The sequence below is a fragment of the Botryllus schlosseri genome, chromosome 12, assembly GCF_051294905.1.
Source record: "Botryllus schlosseri isolate E-star chromosome 12, Bs_hap1, whole genome shotgun sequence".
Lineage (NCBI taxonomy): Eukaryota > Metazoa > Chordata > Ascidiacea > Stolidobranchia > Styelidae > Botryllus > Botryllus schlosseri.
In genome coordinates, this window is record NC_137247.1 from 10,862,752 (window position 1) to 10,877,550 (window position 14,799).

At 42.5% G+C, this 14,799-nt stretch overlaps 2 protein-coding genes across 2 annotated transcripts in view; both read left to right on the top strand.

Annotated features, from left to right (window-relative positions):
- Window positions 1-7,787, top strand: part of LOC145452277 (choline transporter-like protein 1) — a 71,312-nt gene extending 63,525 nt beyond the window's left edge. Inside the window, exons 6-15 of the mRNA XM_080330493.1 lie at window positions 28-182; window positions 800-889; window positions 1,156-1,283; window positions 2,114-2,300; window positions 2,366-2,537; window positions 2,988-3,141; window positions 3,206-3,289; window positions 3,952-4,084; window positions 4,142-4,386; window positions 6,437-7,787. Coding sequence (XP_080186619.1) covers window positions 28-182; window positions 800-889; window positions 1,156-1,283; window positions 2,114-2,300; window positions 2,366-2,537; window positions 2,988-3,141; window positions 3,206-3,289; window positions 3,952-4,084; window positions 4,142-4,386; window positions 6,437-6,541 — 1,453 coding nt within the window. The 3' untranslated portion in view covers window positions 6,542-7,787. The remainder of the gene's footprint in view (window positions 1-27; window positions 183-799; window positions 890-1,155; window positions 1,284-2,113; window positions 2,301-2,365; window positions 2,538-2,987; window positions 3,142-3,205; window positions 3,290-3,951; window positions 4,085-4,141; window positions 4,387-6,436) is intronic.
- Window positions 7,788-7,794: 7 nt separating this feature from the next.
- On the top strand, window positions 7,795-14,424 carry LOC145452278 (SWI/SNF-related matrix-associated actin-dependent regulator of chromatin subfamily D member 1-like). Its single transcript, XM_080330494.1, has 8 exons — window positions 7,795-8,010; window positions 8,081-8,168; window positions 9,005-9,187; window positions 10,648-10,848; window positions 11,439-11,612; window positions 13,192-13,383; window positions 13,549-13,716; window positions 14,073-14,424. Exons 1-8 carry the CDS (start codon window positions 7,835-7,837, stop codon window positions 14,271-14,273), a joined length of 1,383 nt encoding a protein of 460 aa, XP_080186620.1. The 5' UTR covers window positions 7,795-7,834; the 3' UTR covers window positions 14,274-14,424.
- Window positions 14,425-14,799: the final 375 nt, after the last annotated feature.

The following is a 14,799-nucleotide window of genomic DNA, read 5'->3' on the forward strand; positions in this document are numbered from 1 at the left end:
TTTCTTACGCTTAACGTTTTTCTGTAGAACTCCCGTATTGTCGCGTTGCGTCCCAACGAGTCTGCCACAGTTTCTGACCGACCTGGCGATATACGTGTCCAATTTGCAGACAATTAATTTGATATTGGGCGATATCTACGTGAGTCGGTACGCCATCATGGGACTGTGTTTTCTCGCAGTGTGTGAGTATATTTAGATTTGTCTTCGTGCTTTTTCAAATGATTTCAATTTCAATCCTCCACGTTTTCGCTGCGCAGTTGATGCAGAAATTGTCAATTGCTGGCAAGGCAATTACTGGCAAACACTTGTTGGATAATCCCGCCTGTGCGAAAAATTATCGAGACGACAGATTTCGCACACTCGGAAAGGGTCGCTCACAGTTTCATTTGTGTCCCTTGGAGTCGACTTTATTCAAAATACACCAGCCAAGGCTGTCAACAACAAGAGTTTGTGTATCATCTCAAAATAGTACATTGAGCGTATTCGACATTTCGTGCTGGTGACGCCATATTTTGTGTTACGATTGTTGATATACGCTGTTCTTTTGAATTCTCTATTAGTTGCCGACGATTACCCCTGACGAGTGTCAGCCGAGAATATTCGGGTTCATTTCAATATGAATATACTATTCAATTGTATATTGAAGTTCTGTACCTCCAAGAAGCTGTTCAAATGCTGGCAAGGATGGGCTGTTTTGCTGGAAAATTAATCTTCTGATTCGGGAAATCTAATTCATTTTTACTTGTTATTAGCGATATGCTGCAAAGATTCTGTATAATTCAAGGTTTTATTTTTCCAGTTGTGTCTGTCATCATCGTGCTTCTGCTGCGGTTCGTGGCTAGCGTTGTGGTGTACGTGATATTGGTGCTCGTCTCCCTGACCTGTGTTGGTGAGTGTCTGAAGAATTATGATGCGAAAAAAATCAATGCTCAACGCAGTGGAAGTAGTTGTATTTGCTGAATATGGATATCGGGAAAATTTGTCGGTCCTGATCAGAATCTGATCTCGTGTTTCCTGTCTGATTTTATTGCCGAATTATATCGAAATTCAATTTGTTTCACTAATGCGACCGAGCAATCGCGACGGCCTTGTGTGGTTCTCTGGAACTTGAAATATAAATGCGCGCTTGGAATATAATTTGTGTATCTTTTCAAGGCGGCACCGCTCTTCTTTGGTGGGCTTACGCGTCTCCGGAAGGTGTTACGTTCCTGGATATTCAAATCCATCACGGAGGTGACAAACAGGGCTTTTTGTGGTACGCCATCGCGGCTACCATCTTTACGGTGAGTATTTTCGTAGACTAGAGGCAAAAGGAGATCTATTTTCAAGCCTGATATCGTTGGCCTGCCATACTTTGGCTGATATGGTCAAACTAGTCAACTCTTGCTACTCCAGTAGAAGTAGTAGTATAGATTACTAACCTACAGATATATACTACTGGCCGTTACGCTTGGGCAGTGTCTATTATTGCTGAGCAATCTAAAAGTAGCGTAATCGGTAGTACTATAGCTGGCGATCTGAACGCAGAAATCTAATGTAACTTGTCTTAATCGAAAGCTAGTGTCCCTCTGATTCCGAAAATACAAATTAGAATCTTGTCATGACAATGGAACCACCCCGAAACAGCTCTCAAAGTTTGAAAATTGGCATTGTTTTAACAATGGCAGCGCCGCAACACAATGTACATAACAATTTTCGTCAAGCAATTGTTCGAGACAATGCTGATTTGAAGGCGGTTCCATTGTCCTGACAGTGCGACACTAGCTTTCCATGAACACATAGTTCTTTCCGATTCTCTACTAGTTGCTTACGATTACCCCTGCTGAGCGTCAGCCAAAAATATTCGGGTTCATTTCAGTATGAGTATACTATTCAATAGTAGAGAATTGGGAAGAGCATTGTATATCAGCAATCGTATCACAAAATATGACGTCACTGGCATGAAATTTCGAATAAGAAAGCGTTTAATGTACTATTTTTAGATAGTACACTAACACTTTAGCGGTGTAAATCTTGCTAAACCTGTTTTACACGTGAACTGCGTGATGTTCGGCAGATTCTTTTTTATTCTAACTCCGAAACGTGGGCTACCGACACGTGATTTGTATTGTAGGTCATCATGCTGCTTATCATTCTGGTGATGCGAACTCGCGTCGGAATCACAGTAGAGCTGTTCTACGAAGCGGGGAAGTGCATCACCCATATCCCGTGCTTGCTCGTGCAACCCCTGTGGACTTTTATCGTGCTGCTGCTCTTTTGGATGTGCTGGATAGCGGTGTTTGCCTTTTTGTCCACGTCAGGTAAATTGTATGCAACTTCGATGCGGATGACATCATAATGACGCCCGGCTCTGTTTTCAATGCAGGGAAGCCTTACTTGTACGACTCGCACAAGGGATGGGTGAAGTTCAGCCAGAGTGACATCATCACGTACGCCAGATGGTACCATTTCGTGGGGCTGATATGGGTCAGCGAGTTTATGCTGGCTTGTCAGCAGATGGCTATTGCCGGCACTGTGGTCAAGTACTACTTCACAAGGTACAGTGTGCGAATATTGTCAGCGATAGCATGGGTAGGATTGTGTTGAATTGATGATTAATAACTTGGTCCGATTTTCCTGTGGGCTTCTTATCGTGGATGACACCAACTCTTAAATTTTTTGTCCACCATTATTAGAACATTGTCAACGTCCTAGGCAGCTAATTTAAACTAAATAAACCTCCCTGTACTTACTTCACAAAACCTTGTGATTTTGGATCTACTCTTCCTTGAGGGTTTTGCGAGAGCCGTGTTTTGGCCAGCTGTAATATTTTGGTATTCAAGGCGTAATAGTTGTTTAAATAGTGACTGATGTCACTAAATACGGAGATTGTACTGATTTTTGAAAATACTTGGGTGGTTTTCAAAGTTTTCATTTCTAGTTATGTATCAACGATGAATACTTTGACCACCATTGATGACCAAATTCGTGTCCCTTTTTTCCCCCAGAGATAAGTCACAGCTTGGAAATCCGATCCTGGAGTCCATCGGCAGACTGATCGGGAATCACCTCGGCTCGTGCGCGCTGGGTTCGTTTATCATCACCCTCGTAAAGATTCCGCGATGCATTCTCATGTACATCCACAGCCAGTTCAAGGACTCGGTAACTTTGCGGTCTTTGTCGGCCTCTTGCGGCGATTTGATTATCTCTGCTATCGTGGTTGCAGGAAAATATCTTGGCGAAAGCGCTCATCAAGGGCTGCATCTGCTGCTTGTGGGTTTTGGAGAAGTGTCTGAAATACCTCAACTACGTGAGTTTTGAGTTTTGTATGCGATGATGGTACGAGTTGGTCTGAGTCACTTGAGAGGAAATGCCTGTAGTCCTGTGAGATTTTTACTTTGAGTAGAGGTGTAAAACGAAACAAGACTCTCATACTCATGGTAATCGAGTGCTCGAGTTAAATAGATGGGTACGACCAGGCGTATATTTGTTTAAAGCTGCCGCTCACCTAGAGTCTGCTTAATCAAGCTGGCTCTACGAGTCTACGTGCCTGACTTGAAAATTTGGAAGCGAATGTACGTCGTTCTGTCTGTTTCCTGTCTCCTATTCAAGTCTCATGTATTTTTCGGTCAATTTTTTGTTCGCTACGGCATGCATCTTTGCCACAAACGCCGCTTATGGAAAACAGTCCCAAAATGCTCTTTTCAGCAAAACTATTTGCTGTTCTCATAACTCAACTCAATAACATGATGGTTAATAGCATCCCCATCATTCAATCACCACTTACTAAAGAAGTAGGCATGTATTATTATTGAGAATTTCCATTTGCCGCTTCCAAGTTTGGATCTGGCCGTATTATAACTAAATAAAAACATCTCTGGCTGCCGTCCATCGTACAACCACCACATGCCATGGATTAGAATGGGTTGAAACCTTACTTAATTCTTGTGTAATCACGCTGTGTTGCTTCAGAACGCATACACTCTCGTGGCTGTGAACGGAACCCATTTCTGCCGGTCGGCCTGCGACGCGATAGCCACGCTGGCGTCAAACGCGCTCCGCGTGATCGCCATCAATTCGGTCGGAGCGTTCATCCTGTTTTTGGGTAAGGTTCGCACCGATGGGTGTCGACGTTAAGCTACATTTCGGTTTCTGTACGCAGGGAAAGTTCTGGTGGTTGCTATAACCGCGGGCACCGGCGGTATCTTCATGATGAAATACCACCCCAACCTGACCTACGTCTTGGCACCGCTGAGTGTAGTGGCCCTTTTCTCGTATCTGATTGCGCACTGCTTCATCTCCATTTACGAGATGGCCATCGACACCATGCTGCTGTGCTTTTGCGAGGACTGCCGGGTCAACGACGGCAGCCCCGGACGGGAGTACTTCATGTCCAAGTCGCTGATGGTGAGTGTCTCACGCAGGGTTGTAACCAAGTCACGAGTCAATCTCACTGTTATAGTTTTGAGTCGAGTCATTTTCAATTCACCACCGAGTCAAGTCCAGGTCAAGCGAGCAGAGGGTCGAGTCCGAGTCATGGTATTATGACTCGTGTCCGAGTCCCAAGTCATTGCGTTGAATGCTCAGTTTCCAGTTAAAGGCTTGATTAACCCACTTTTTATAACTCTGTTTGCTGATATCGAACGGTTCGCATTTATAATATAATAACTTCTCACTTTTAACCGTTTCTGGTTGCATTTTCAAGTACCTCTACCAATAGAAGAAATACCAATATTGTGTTTACTTTACTATTATTCGAAATTACTATGACATGTCGGTCTTGGCCGCCTGAGTCTCGAGTCATATTACTTGGTCAGAGTCATGCGCAATGACTCAAGTCCAAGTCCAGTCATCACACAGATTGACTCAAGTCGAGTCATTTACGTATTTTGAGAAAATCAACAACTTACCGGCACTTTTAAGCAGTTTCATAACCCTACTTAGACCATTGCGACGTACGCTAGCTCAAAAGTAAACCACAAACTCTACATTGTGACATCGCGCAGAAAGATACCTTCCAAATTTGTAAATAAATTGAAAATTTGATGTTTCATTTCTCAATCACCGACCTTCTGTTAGTTTCGAACAGAGATATAAAATTTTAATTTATTTCACGTACAGCAGGAAAGTTGCCACGGTCCGGAACCAGTCCCAACCACTGCTCTAGTAGCCACATTTAGACTGCTTCCGCATGGAATCAAATAGTTTTTTTTGCGCAGTAGATTTTGGGAAGTAGGAAGTATTTTTAAGAGGAGTTTGCATTAGGGATGGTGTGAACGTGAGGTTCACGTTCGCGTTCTGTGTGTGAACCTCGGAAATTTAGAGGTTCGTGTTCACAACAGAACCTTGGTAGGTTCTGCACTGTGAACCTTTTGGTAAATTGTAATTTTCAATTCAATGTAATTTTTCAATCCATTATAAGATCTTTGGTTCAAATTTATTGCATTTCAACTGCGGGCCACTCCATGCATGGTGCTGGCAGCATAAAAAATCAACGCTTAACGAGCATGCACCATGCACCTTGACAACCTTGAAAGTTTTAGTTGCTTTGTTGCAAAAATGTTCTCGGAATAACCAGCTTTCCGTTTGTGAATATTTAGTGACTATCTGCTGTGAGCTTGACCCGCAATCACACAACATCACGAGCGATATGCGTAGTCAGCGAATGATGCTTATTCATTCAACCAATCAATGACATTGCTATCGTCTTCTGATGTAAAAAATCGAACGGGCGTACGGGGTCAATCTTGACTTCATATCTTTACTGTATCATTAAAACCAAATCCGTGCGATTAAGGTGCTTGCTGCTGCTGCATAACTAGTTGTTGTTTGTGGTATCCGTAGCGAGTATTGAAACCCGTTGTACACTCTGCTCAATATCAATGTAGCAATACTCAGACTCCGAACACATTGTCCGGTCTGGCTAAGACCGTTAAGGGGTAAGCTTATATTCCTTGGTAAGTCCTCGTCGAAATTGTTGGCAAAGCGACGGAATGTACTGATTTTACGCAATTATTGTATCCTTTGATTGCTGCTGTTGATACATTAAGCGACGTTTAATACGCCGATATGTAATTCAGCATTGTGGCATTATGTGGACCGAGTCTTCGTTAGGTATCGTGTACATTAATATAGGCTATCACTTCATTGGAAGGAAGGGTTGGAATTAGCAATATGACGTCACATGACGTCACGAGGTTCACGTTCGTGTTCACACAGAACCTTTCAAAAAGGTTCGCGTTCACACGAACCTGAACCTTTCAGAGGTTCACACCATCCCTAGTTTGCATCACTTTATGAGTGAAATAGCCGTAACATGTCAGTTCTTGTGAGAATTCCGTCGTAAATTAACAACTTGATGCCGTTCTCGACCGTTATAGAAGCCAAGCGTGTTCCGCATTTAAACACTGATCACTGAAGCCTGTCAGACTGGTTACAGCGTTTATATTACTTGCAGGCGTACGTGAAAAAGAGCACACGACATCTGGACACCGCCGACGGAAAGAAGCCGAAAGACAGCCCGGAAGGGGTGCCGTTAACCGATATGATGTCGCGAACGTGAACGGCAGACTTTCCGTGACATAGTGTTTCTCCTATTATTTCTTACAAAGTTAACCTATTTTTATGTCGTCCTTTATTGCTTCTATTCTTATTATGTTGACTCAAGTGTGCTCTTTTGTTAGTCAGGATTGTCTTTATCGTGATAGTACCTGAAGAAATTGGCATTTGATATCGGTACATTTTTTCATTCGCCGGCATTGCTTTTGGCATTCGTCTTGGGAGATAAATATGATGATGATTATATTTAAAAATGATTTGATTTGGTGATACTTGTGTACTTTCAAATTGGTTGATACCTTTCCTTTCGGTTGTAACTGTTCCTGCGCAGTTGATTACCTTTCAGCGGCGTTTTAATGCATTTCGTATGAGGATGGCGACTGACAAATTGGGTAATGTAGCTCTAGCTTATTTGGACCATGGATGCGATTGAACGTATGCTATTTGAAATACTGCAAATGTGGATGCAACTATAACGACCTAGGATGATGATAATTACATTTGAAATGGGAGTGATATGCCGTCTTGTGCCACTTATGTTGCTCAGTGTGTTTTTTATGTTTGGTATTAGCGTGGGGTGTTTTATTATTTGTGACAGTACCAAAAAGCGTGGGGGTATATTTTGGGGTTAGCTACTGTCGATTTGATATTGAGTGCGCTGTTGGTTGTGATTTGACTAGGAATTTTGAATTTTTAGTATCATGATGTCACACTGGTTTTGTCGTGTGAACTTTGCTTTTGGGGATCTCTTCACCTTTCATATCCCTATTTATTCTGGTTATCCCTTGAGGGAATTCTGCTGATTCATATTAGCCAATTCACTTCTTTTCATATCTTGTTTCCATCAAGTGATTCTGACTAGTGATAGCTTACCGTAATTAGTACAAAACCACATCGTTTGTGGTGAATAATGCAAAGTCGAGATGCCCATTTTTTGTAGTTACACAGTATTAGCCTTTGATATTGATGAAATTTGCTGTATATCGATTAATTCTTGTGCACAAGCAATTGCGGTATATATGAATATAATGCCATTGACTCCACCTTAACAAAAAGAATCAATTTTCATCAGTTTTTCTATGCTTTGGTGCTATGCTTTCTATTTTTGTACAATAGCTCTCGGACAAGTCCGAAATACTTTAGCACTATTCGCACATCTGTATATTTGTTTTACGAACATGTCAACCTATTCCGTCTAACCCAGCGATGAAATATTTTCCTTCACGTATAACATGATGCTTTTACATTACATTCACAGATACCACAATGCTCTAAAACTAGTATATAGGCTGTAAAAATGAGCCACGGTAACGTGAGAAGCCCTTACCAGCCTCAGCAAGCGTACATGAGACGGCAGGGACCGTCTTCCCCGTATCCCACTACGGGGCATGCGGGACAAATGCGGGCGGACCATTTGAGGAAGAGAACAGGACATGCTGGTAGTCCGGCCACGGGCGCTGGCGCGCATGACAGGTTATAGTTCTCTCATTTTTATTATGATGATTATATAAATTAAATTTACTGTATTTATATGCGTTGATAGGTCAAGACAACCTGCATTGTTCAAACGGCGTCTTTTGAGTGATAGGATTCTGCCAGATCCTGTTCGTAAGCTGGTTCCTGATTCCCAGGTAAGATTTGCGGCTGTTCGGGATCGATGCTAGCAGAAAACCGGTATTAAAAATTTGTGTCTAGTCGACATTTAGTTAACAGTACATGTAGAATATTACCTTCGTTATCCAGGGTTGTGACCAAGTCTCAAGGTTCCGAGTCGCAAGTAAATCTCACTTTTATTGTTTTGACTCGAGTCAAGTCGAGTCATTTTCAATTCACCACCGAGTCGAGTCACGGAGTAGAATGTTGAGTCCGAGTCCAAGTCATTGTTTTGACTGTTCAGTTCCGAGTTAATGTCATGTGAAAACCACTTTTTACAACTCAGCCCGATGATATCGAATACTTCGAATTCATATTATATTAATTCTCCTCATTTTTATAGTTCTGGTAGCGTTTTCAGGCATCAGTACTGATAGACGAAACATTATTAGTGTGATACATTTACTATTCTTCGAAATTACAATGAAATGTCTGTCTTGGTAGACCCAGTCTCGAGTCATATGACTTGGTCCAAGTCCTGCGCAATAACTCGAGTACAAGTCGAGTCAGTACACAAATTGACTCGAGTTGAATGAAATGAAATGAAAAATGACTCGAGTCAAGCCGAGTCACCAAAAAATCGCGACTCGTTTCATTACAACCCTGTCGTTATCAGTACTTTCTGACTACTTCGACTAGTAATTTTGAGCCCTTCTAGATTTTAATACCCGAACAATTTTAGAGATGTGAAAATTCAAAAAAATTTACAAACCCCCGTTGTGCAATAAACTTACATAGTGGCACACAATCTGCGACTTTGAAATTCTTATTGTCGAGTGTCGTTTTTTTGGGTGACATGAATCTATCATCGCAGGCATACATGGACCTGTTGGCGTTCGAGAGGAAGTTGGATCAGACGATCACGAGGAAGAGGCTGGACATCCAGGAGGCGTTGAAGAGGCCGGTGAAAATGAAGAGGAAGCTGAGAGTGTTCATATCCAACCAGTTTTATCCGCCGAAAAACGAAGGCGCCGACGCCAAAGACGAAGCCAGCAAGGTGAATTTCCTAGACTTTCGATCCTTAGCTCTCTGGGGTGAGCTTGGATTTAGATTTGGAAAATAAGGATTCAATGATTTTGGCCAAATTTGAATCGAATAAGGATTTACGATTAATTTGAAGCCGGTCATTCTAGTCAATGTTTGAACAAATTTCACCTATTCCCCGATTTGACCTCGGATTTGAACATGATACAAAGGAATTAGAGATTTGAACTTGTGATATGAATTTAAAAACTGAATCATGGTGTTAATAGACCACTGGTGTGTAACAGTTACGTCTTCGTATTATAACTACGGTACTCTGAAAGCCTGTTATAAAAATCGGTATTAACTGGCTTCAATAATTTCCGAGTCTAGATCCAGAGATCGTATCGTTATCACTTTCGAAATGACACCTCGATGTGGGTACAACTGAATTTTTTCTAGAATTGTTAAATTTTCCCAGAAAAATGGCATTGAATATATTTTCGAAAATAATGCCTTTTTGGCGTGCCGTTTGCATCAGTTGTCATTTCGCATCTGGGATGTAACCAAGTCACAAGGCTCCGAGCCACAAGTCAATCTCACTTTCATAGTTCTGACTCGAGTCAAGTTGAGTCATTTTCAATTCACCACCGAATCAAGTCCGAGTCCAAGTCAGCGAGCAGAGGGCCGTGTCCGAGTCATGGTATCATGACTAGAGTCCAATTCATTGTGTTGATTGATCAGTTTCCGGTTGAAGTCTTGGTAAACCCACTCAGTTTCTGATTGCATTTTCAAGTACCAATACCAATAGACGAAATCCCAATAGTGTGGTTACTCTGCTATTCTTCAAAATTACAATCAAATGTCGGTGTTGGCCGTGTGAGTCTCGAGTCATACGACTTGGTTCGAGTCAATAAACAAATTGACTCAAGCCGAGTCGAGTCATTTCTGTATTTTAAGAAAATGGCTCGAGTCAATTCGTGTCAACAACTCTGGTTTGCATTAGTCGCGATGAGGCACCTGGCAATTTTCGAGATCGCCCTCTTTCTACCAAATCTAGTGTTTGAAACTACTTCAGTGCATATCAGACCTTCATTTCTTTCTTAATCGTAAAGTACTCGGCCCTCAAGTTTACCGGACCACGACCTGACTTATCGATCTTGTCTTTTGTCACACGTCACCTTTGTCGCTTGTCCTTTTTGCATTATCTTCTTTTACTCTTCATTGAGTGTGCGTGCCTCCTCTTTACATCACCTAGGACCAGGTGGGTGTCTGATTTCAAAGACTACTCCAAGTCGTATCGACACCTTCCTATCTTTTTATTGTATCGCAGTCTTGTGGTGTATCGAAATGATAAAATTCCTAATAAACTGATACTGATGTTACTGACAAGACGTGTATTCAAAATGGCTACTTTTGCTTGTGATTGTGTAGAAATTTATGGCATTACTTCTACGATGAGTTGCGTACCAACGCCAGGTCTGTGCGTTTCAGGCGTCGTGGGAGCTTCGCGTGGAAGGCCGCTTGCTGGACGACCCGCAGTCCCGTCAGCACGAAGCGGTCAAGCACAAGAGGAAGTTTTCGTCCTTCTTCAAAAGCCTGGTGATCGAGCTCGACAAGGACTTGTACGGTCCGGACAATCATCTGGTGGAGTGGCACCGCACCGCGACGACTCAGGAAACGGACGGTTTTCAGGTAACTTACGGCGTTATGTTGAACGCCGAGTTTATTTTACGATTGGACGGTTAAGATGAAGTGATATTGCAGTATTGGTGTTTTGATCGAGTGTGTCAGTAGTCTCACATACTGTCCGTCGAAGTATGGATAACTAACCTACGGATAGATACGCAACACCCGTCGTCACGCTTGCTTGCCCGGAGGAAATGAACTGCTCAGCAATCTGAACGCGACATAATTGCTAATCCCAATAGCTAACGACCCGCGTGCTGAAATTCAATAAAATTGATCTTATTTGAAAGCTACTGTCGCAGTGATTCCGAAAATATACATTAAAATCCAATCAGGGCAATGGAACCCCCTTGAAATACACCTTAAAGTCCGAAAATCGGCATTGTTCTGATCAATTACAACCACGCAAGGAACGTTGTTATGTCATTGTGCTGCGATTTAGGGTTAGAGCCAGAATAATAGAGTTGACATCTTTCGTGATGGAGCTATTTCCAGCGAGAAAACAGCACCTGCCTCATTTTTATCGTCACAGCCCGACGTTTTCTTACAGCAGTTATACTTGTATCGATTTCATCACGCGTGTAATTCTGTGCCAGGTCAAGAGACCCGGGGACAAGAACGTACGGTGCACCATGCTGTTCATGCTCAACTACTTGCCGCAGCAATACAAACTGGACGGTAGACTGGCCAGACTGCTGGGTCTCCACACACAGACCAGACCCGTCATCATACAGGCTTTGTGGCAGTACATCAAAACTCACAAGCTCCAGGTATGGCTTGATTGCGCGAACTGATGGATTGTGTTTTTTACTTGTCAGGCATTGATTGAACTTGTGGCCGCTAGAGACTTTTTGTTGGAACTGTCTGTGTTAATTTTGAAATTTTTTCGTTCTACCAACTACATTTTGTGGTATGCTCATCTGCTGAGAAACAGTCGTTACTAGCTTGGAGTGAATGAGCTTAACTGTAAGGCGTTGCGGCTATTCTCCATATCAGATGTTTCAGACCTAACCTAACCAGAAGTACCTTTTGTGTTTTGTCTTTCGAACTGGCTGCCAGCAATTTCAAGCTTTGTAGTTGGGTGCAGAGGTGGTCAAAGTAGTTGAGAACGCTACTCAAGTAGAAGTAGCGACGAAAGAATTTACTCAAGTACGAGTAGAAGTACTTCTTCCGTGAGCCACCTAAAACTACTTGGAGTAGAAATAGAATTGACTGACTTTAAATCTACTCAAGTAAGTAAGTAGTTTTGAAAACAGTCTCAATTCGTTAGCATGGACTGTCAACAGCTGCAAATTGAGCTATGCGGAAGATGCAGAGAGCTTGATTCGCATTGATGCATCCCAGGAGGTATCAATTTTCGACATAATAAGCATTCTTTCGCATCATGGGATGCAAATTATAGTATTGATATGAAAATGCGATACTAACCCTTTGTTTACTAGAAGACCCCATTTTAGAGAATATCATGGCATGGCGCCCTACCTCATATTATAAAACCCCAAGTTTAGGCGACGAGCAATACGGAGAAGTTTATCAGATACGGTTTCAACACTTAGCGCGATTAATATACGTTAGTAACAAATATTGTGGATCGTAAAAGTTACAGCCTATTTAGTGTAGCTTTATTTTCAGAAAATACTACGCTTGTTTTTATGCTTCAACATGTAATGTTATGCAGACAAAAGAACTGAACGTAATTAGAACTCGAAGTATGATACTCGGAGTTGAAAGTGAAATACAAATACCACTTCTAAAAAGCGGAAAATATATTTCATGTCTTTTGTTCACAAAGCTTCAAAGGTGATCTGCTAAAACAGGTATAAAGTTAAAAAGCCGGATTTTCCGGATTAGCAGGTCACGTCATGGGCTGCTGGATTACGAAATGACAGGTAATTGCTAGATGGCGAAACGGTAGTTTCGAATGTTATGGTGGGCCATATTAACTGTGATGAAATATTTTAAATGGGGGACAATGCGGTGTGAGCGGAACCAAGCAATCCGGTACCTAAATTATATTCACTGATATTTTCGTGAAAACATATTTGCCACTCCATAACTAGAGTGCGCAAAGCGCAACAAAATTTCTGGGCTTTACTTGACTTTTATGAATATTAAATGTTGGTACTCCGTGAAAACAGCCCCGGAATTCCTCAGACTATCTTTCGTATCAGGGGATTAAACTACTTCGACTTGACAAACTGAAAATGGCGAAAGGTAAGTTAGTAGATCACAAAATAATACGAAGTAGAAGTAGAGAAAAACTAGTAGAGAACTCCTGTCATTGTCAAAAACAATGAGATACATGCTATGATGCGTGTGGTTGCTTTGACGAGTTTCTGTTTCGCTCAGGACGAACACGAACGGGAGTTCATAAATTGCGACGGATACCTCGGCCCGATTCTGGGAGTTTCCAGATTGCGCTTCGCGGACATTCCTCGGCTTTTACAGCCGCTGCTTCACCCGCCAGACCCCATCGTCATCCATCATATCATTTCGGTCGACCCCGCCGACTCCAAGAAGCAATCATGTTACGATATTGAGGTTAGTTTTTCCCAGATCATATTGTGAATATATGTAGTGATGTAATTCATCGATAGCCGTGCTGGTTAAAATGAGTGGGGTTTGCTGCCCGTTTAACCAGAAATTTGTCACTGTTGTGTCGAGCCACGGTTGATAAACGGGGCGTTTCACGCTTTCTTTCTATAGGTGGAAGTGGACGACACGCTGAAGACGCAGATGACCAATTTCCTGCTGTCCGCCAACAGCCAGCAAGAGATCGAGGAGCTGGAGAAGCGTATCACCGACACGGTGGCAAACGTGCAGCAGCATCGCATACAGCGCGAATTCTACCTGGGATTCTCTGAAAACCCGCAGGTGAGCCATGCGTGTTCCTTGTATGGTTTTGCTGCGATTACAGTATTAATGGTAACTATTGAATTCGACACCCGGCGACCCCTAATCCTAGTCCTAGCCTACCCATACACTAATCCGAATACATACATGCCAAACACCAAGTGCCAAATTCACCCAATGCCGTATATTACAATTCACGACTGTATTCAGGGAAACATACATTCAAATTTACTTATATAATATTGATGCATCGCTTTCAATTTCATAAGTAGAAGTACTTGGTCACTGACCATTCGTCATGACCAGTTGACCACCTCTGTGCATCAGAAGTAATCCAAACCTCCCGCGGTATCAATGACACGCGTTTTTGTCCGTAGGAATTCATCAGCGACTGGCTTGAGTCCCAGTGTCGCGACCTCAAGACCATGACGGACGTCAGCGGCAACAAGGAGGAGGAGCGCCGGTCCGAGATGTACTTCGCGCACTGGTCTCAGGAGGCGGTGACCCGGTACTTCTACACCAAGGTGCAGCAGAGGCGCCTCGAGCTGGAGCAGGCGTTGAAGAGCGTCAACGTGTGACGTGGCAGGCCGCGGGTGCCCCAGACGGATTTAGTCGGGTTTGTGATTGAAGTAATGTGGCTTTTGTTGTGCGCAAATGGCAACTGGCCTGTCTTGTGGAACGGATTGTTTTTCGATGCTTTGCAATAAACGAGTGCTTGTCACGCCGTTACTGGTTTGCGGATTGATATGGAGTCAGACAGATAGACTATTTTCAGTTTTTCCAAGTTGTATTATAATAAGAATTATGCTACACAGCCTTCCTGCATATCAGAATAGAATTACGGTAGAGTTAAAAGTCGAGGATTATATTAAATTCTGTACTAGGAAGAAGTGCAGCAAAAATGCAGTTCATTTCACATCAAAGAAGAGGTCATATTCGTAATCCTGAAAATGGCAAATGTCTGCATGCCGAGCATGCATGGCTGGTTTCGCGCTGCAGCGTTTGTAGTATGTTCAGGAAAACCAGATATCAAGATTTGAATGGAAATTAGACCTAAAAAACTAGATTGGAATTAGATTAATCCAGGGTTCGCCAACTACAAAC

Bases quoted from the DNA above. Each gene is read 5' to 3' on its own strand.
- LOC145452278 (XM_080330494.1), top strand. From the start codon at position 7,835: ATGAGCCACGGTAACGTGAGAAGCCCTTACCAGCCTCAGCAAGCGTAC. The intron at 11,613-13,191 runs GTATGGCTTGAT...TGTTTCGCTCAG, and splicing joins TCAAAACTCACAAGCTCCAG to GACGAACACGAACGGGAGTT. The intron at 13,384-13,548 runs GTTAGTTTTTCC...TTCTTTCTATAG, and splicing joins AATCATGTTACGATATTGAG to GTGGAAGTGGACGACACGCT.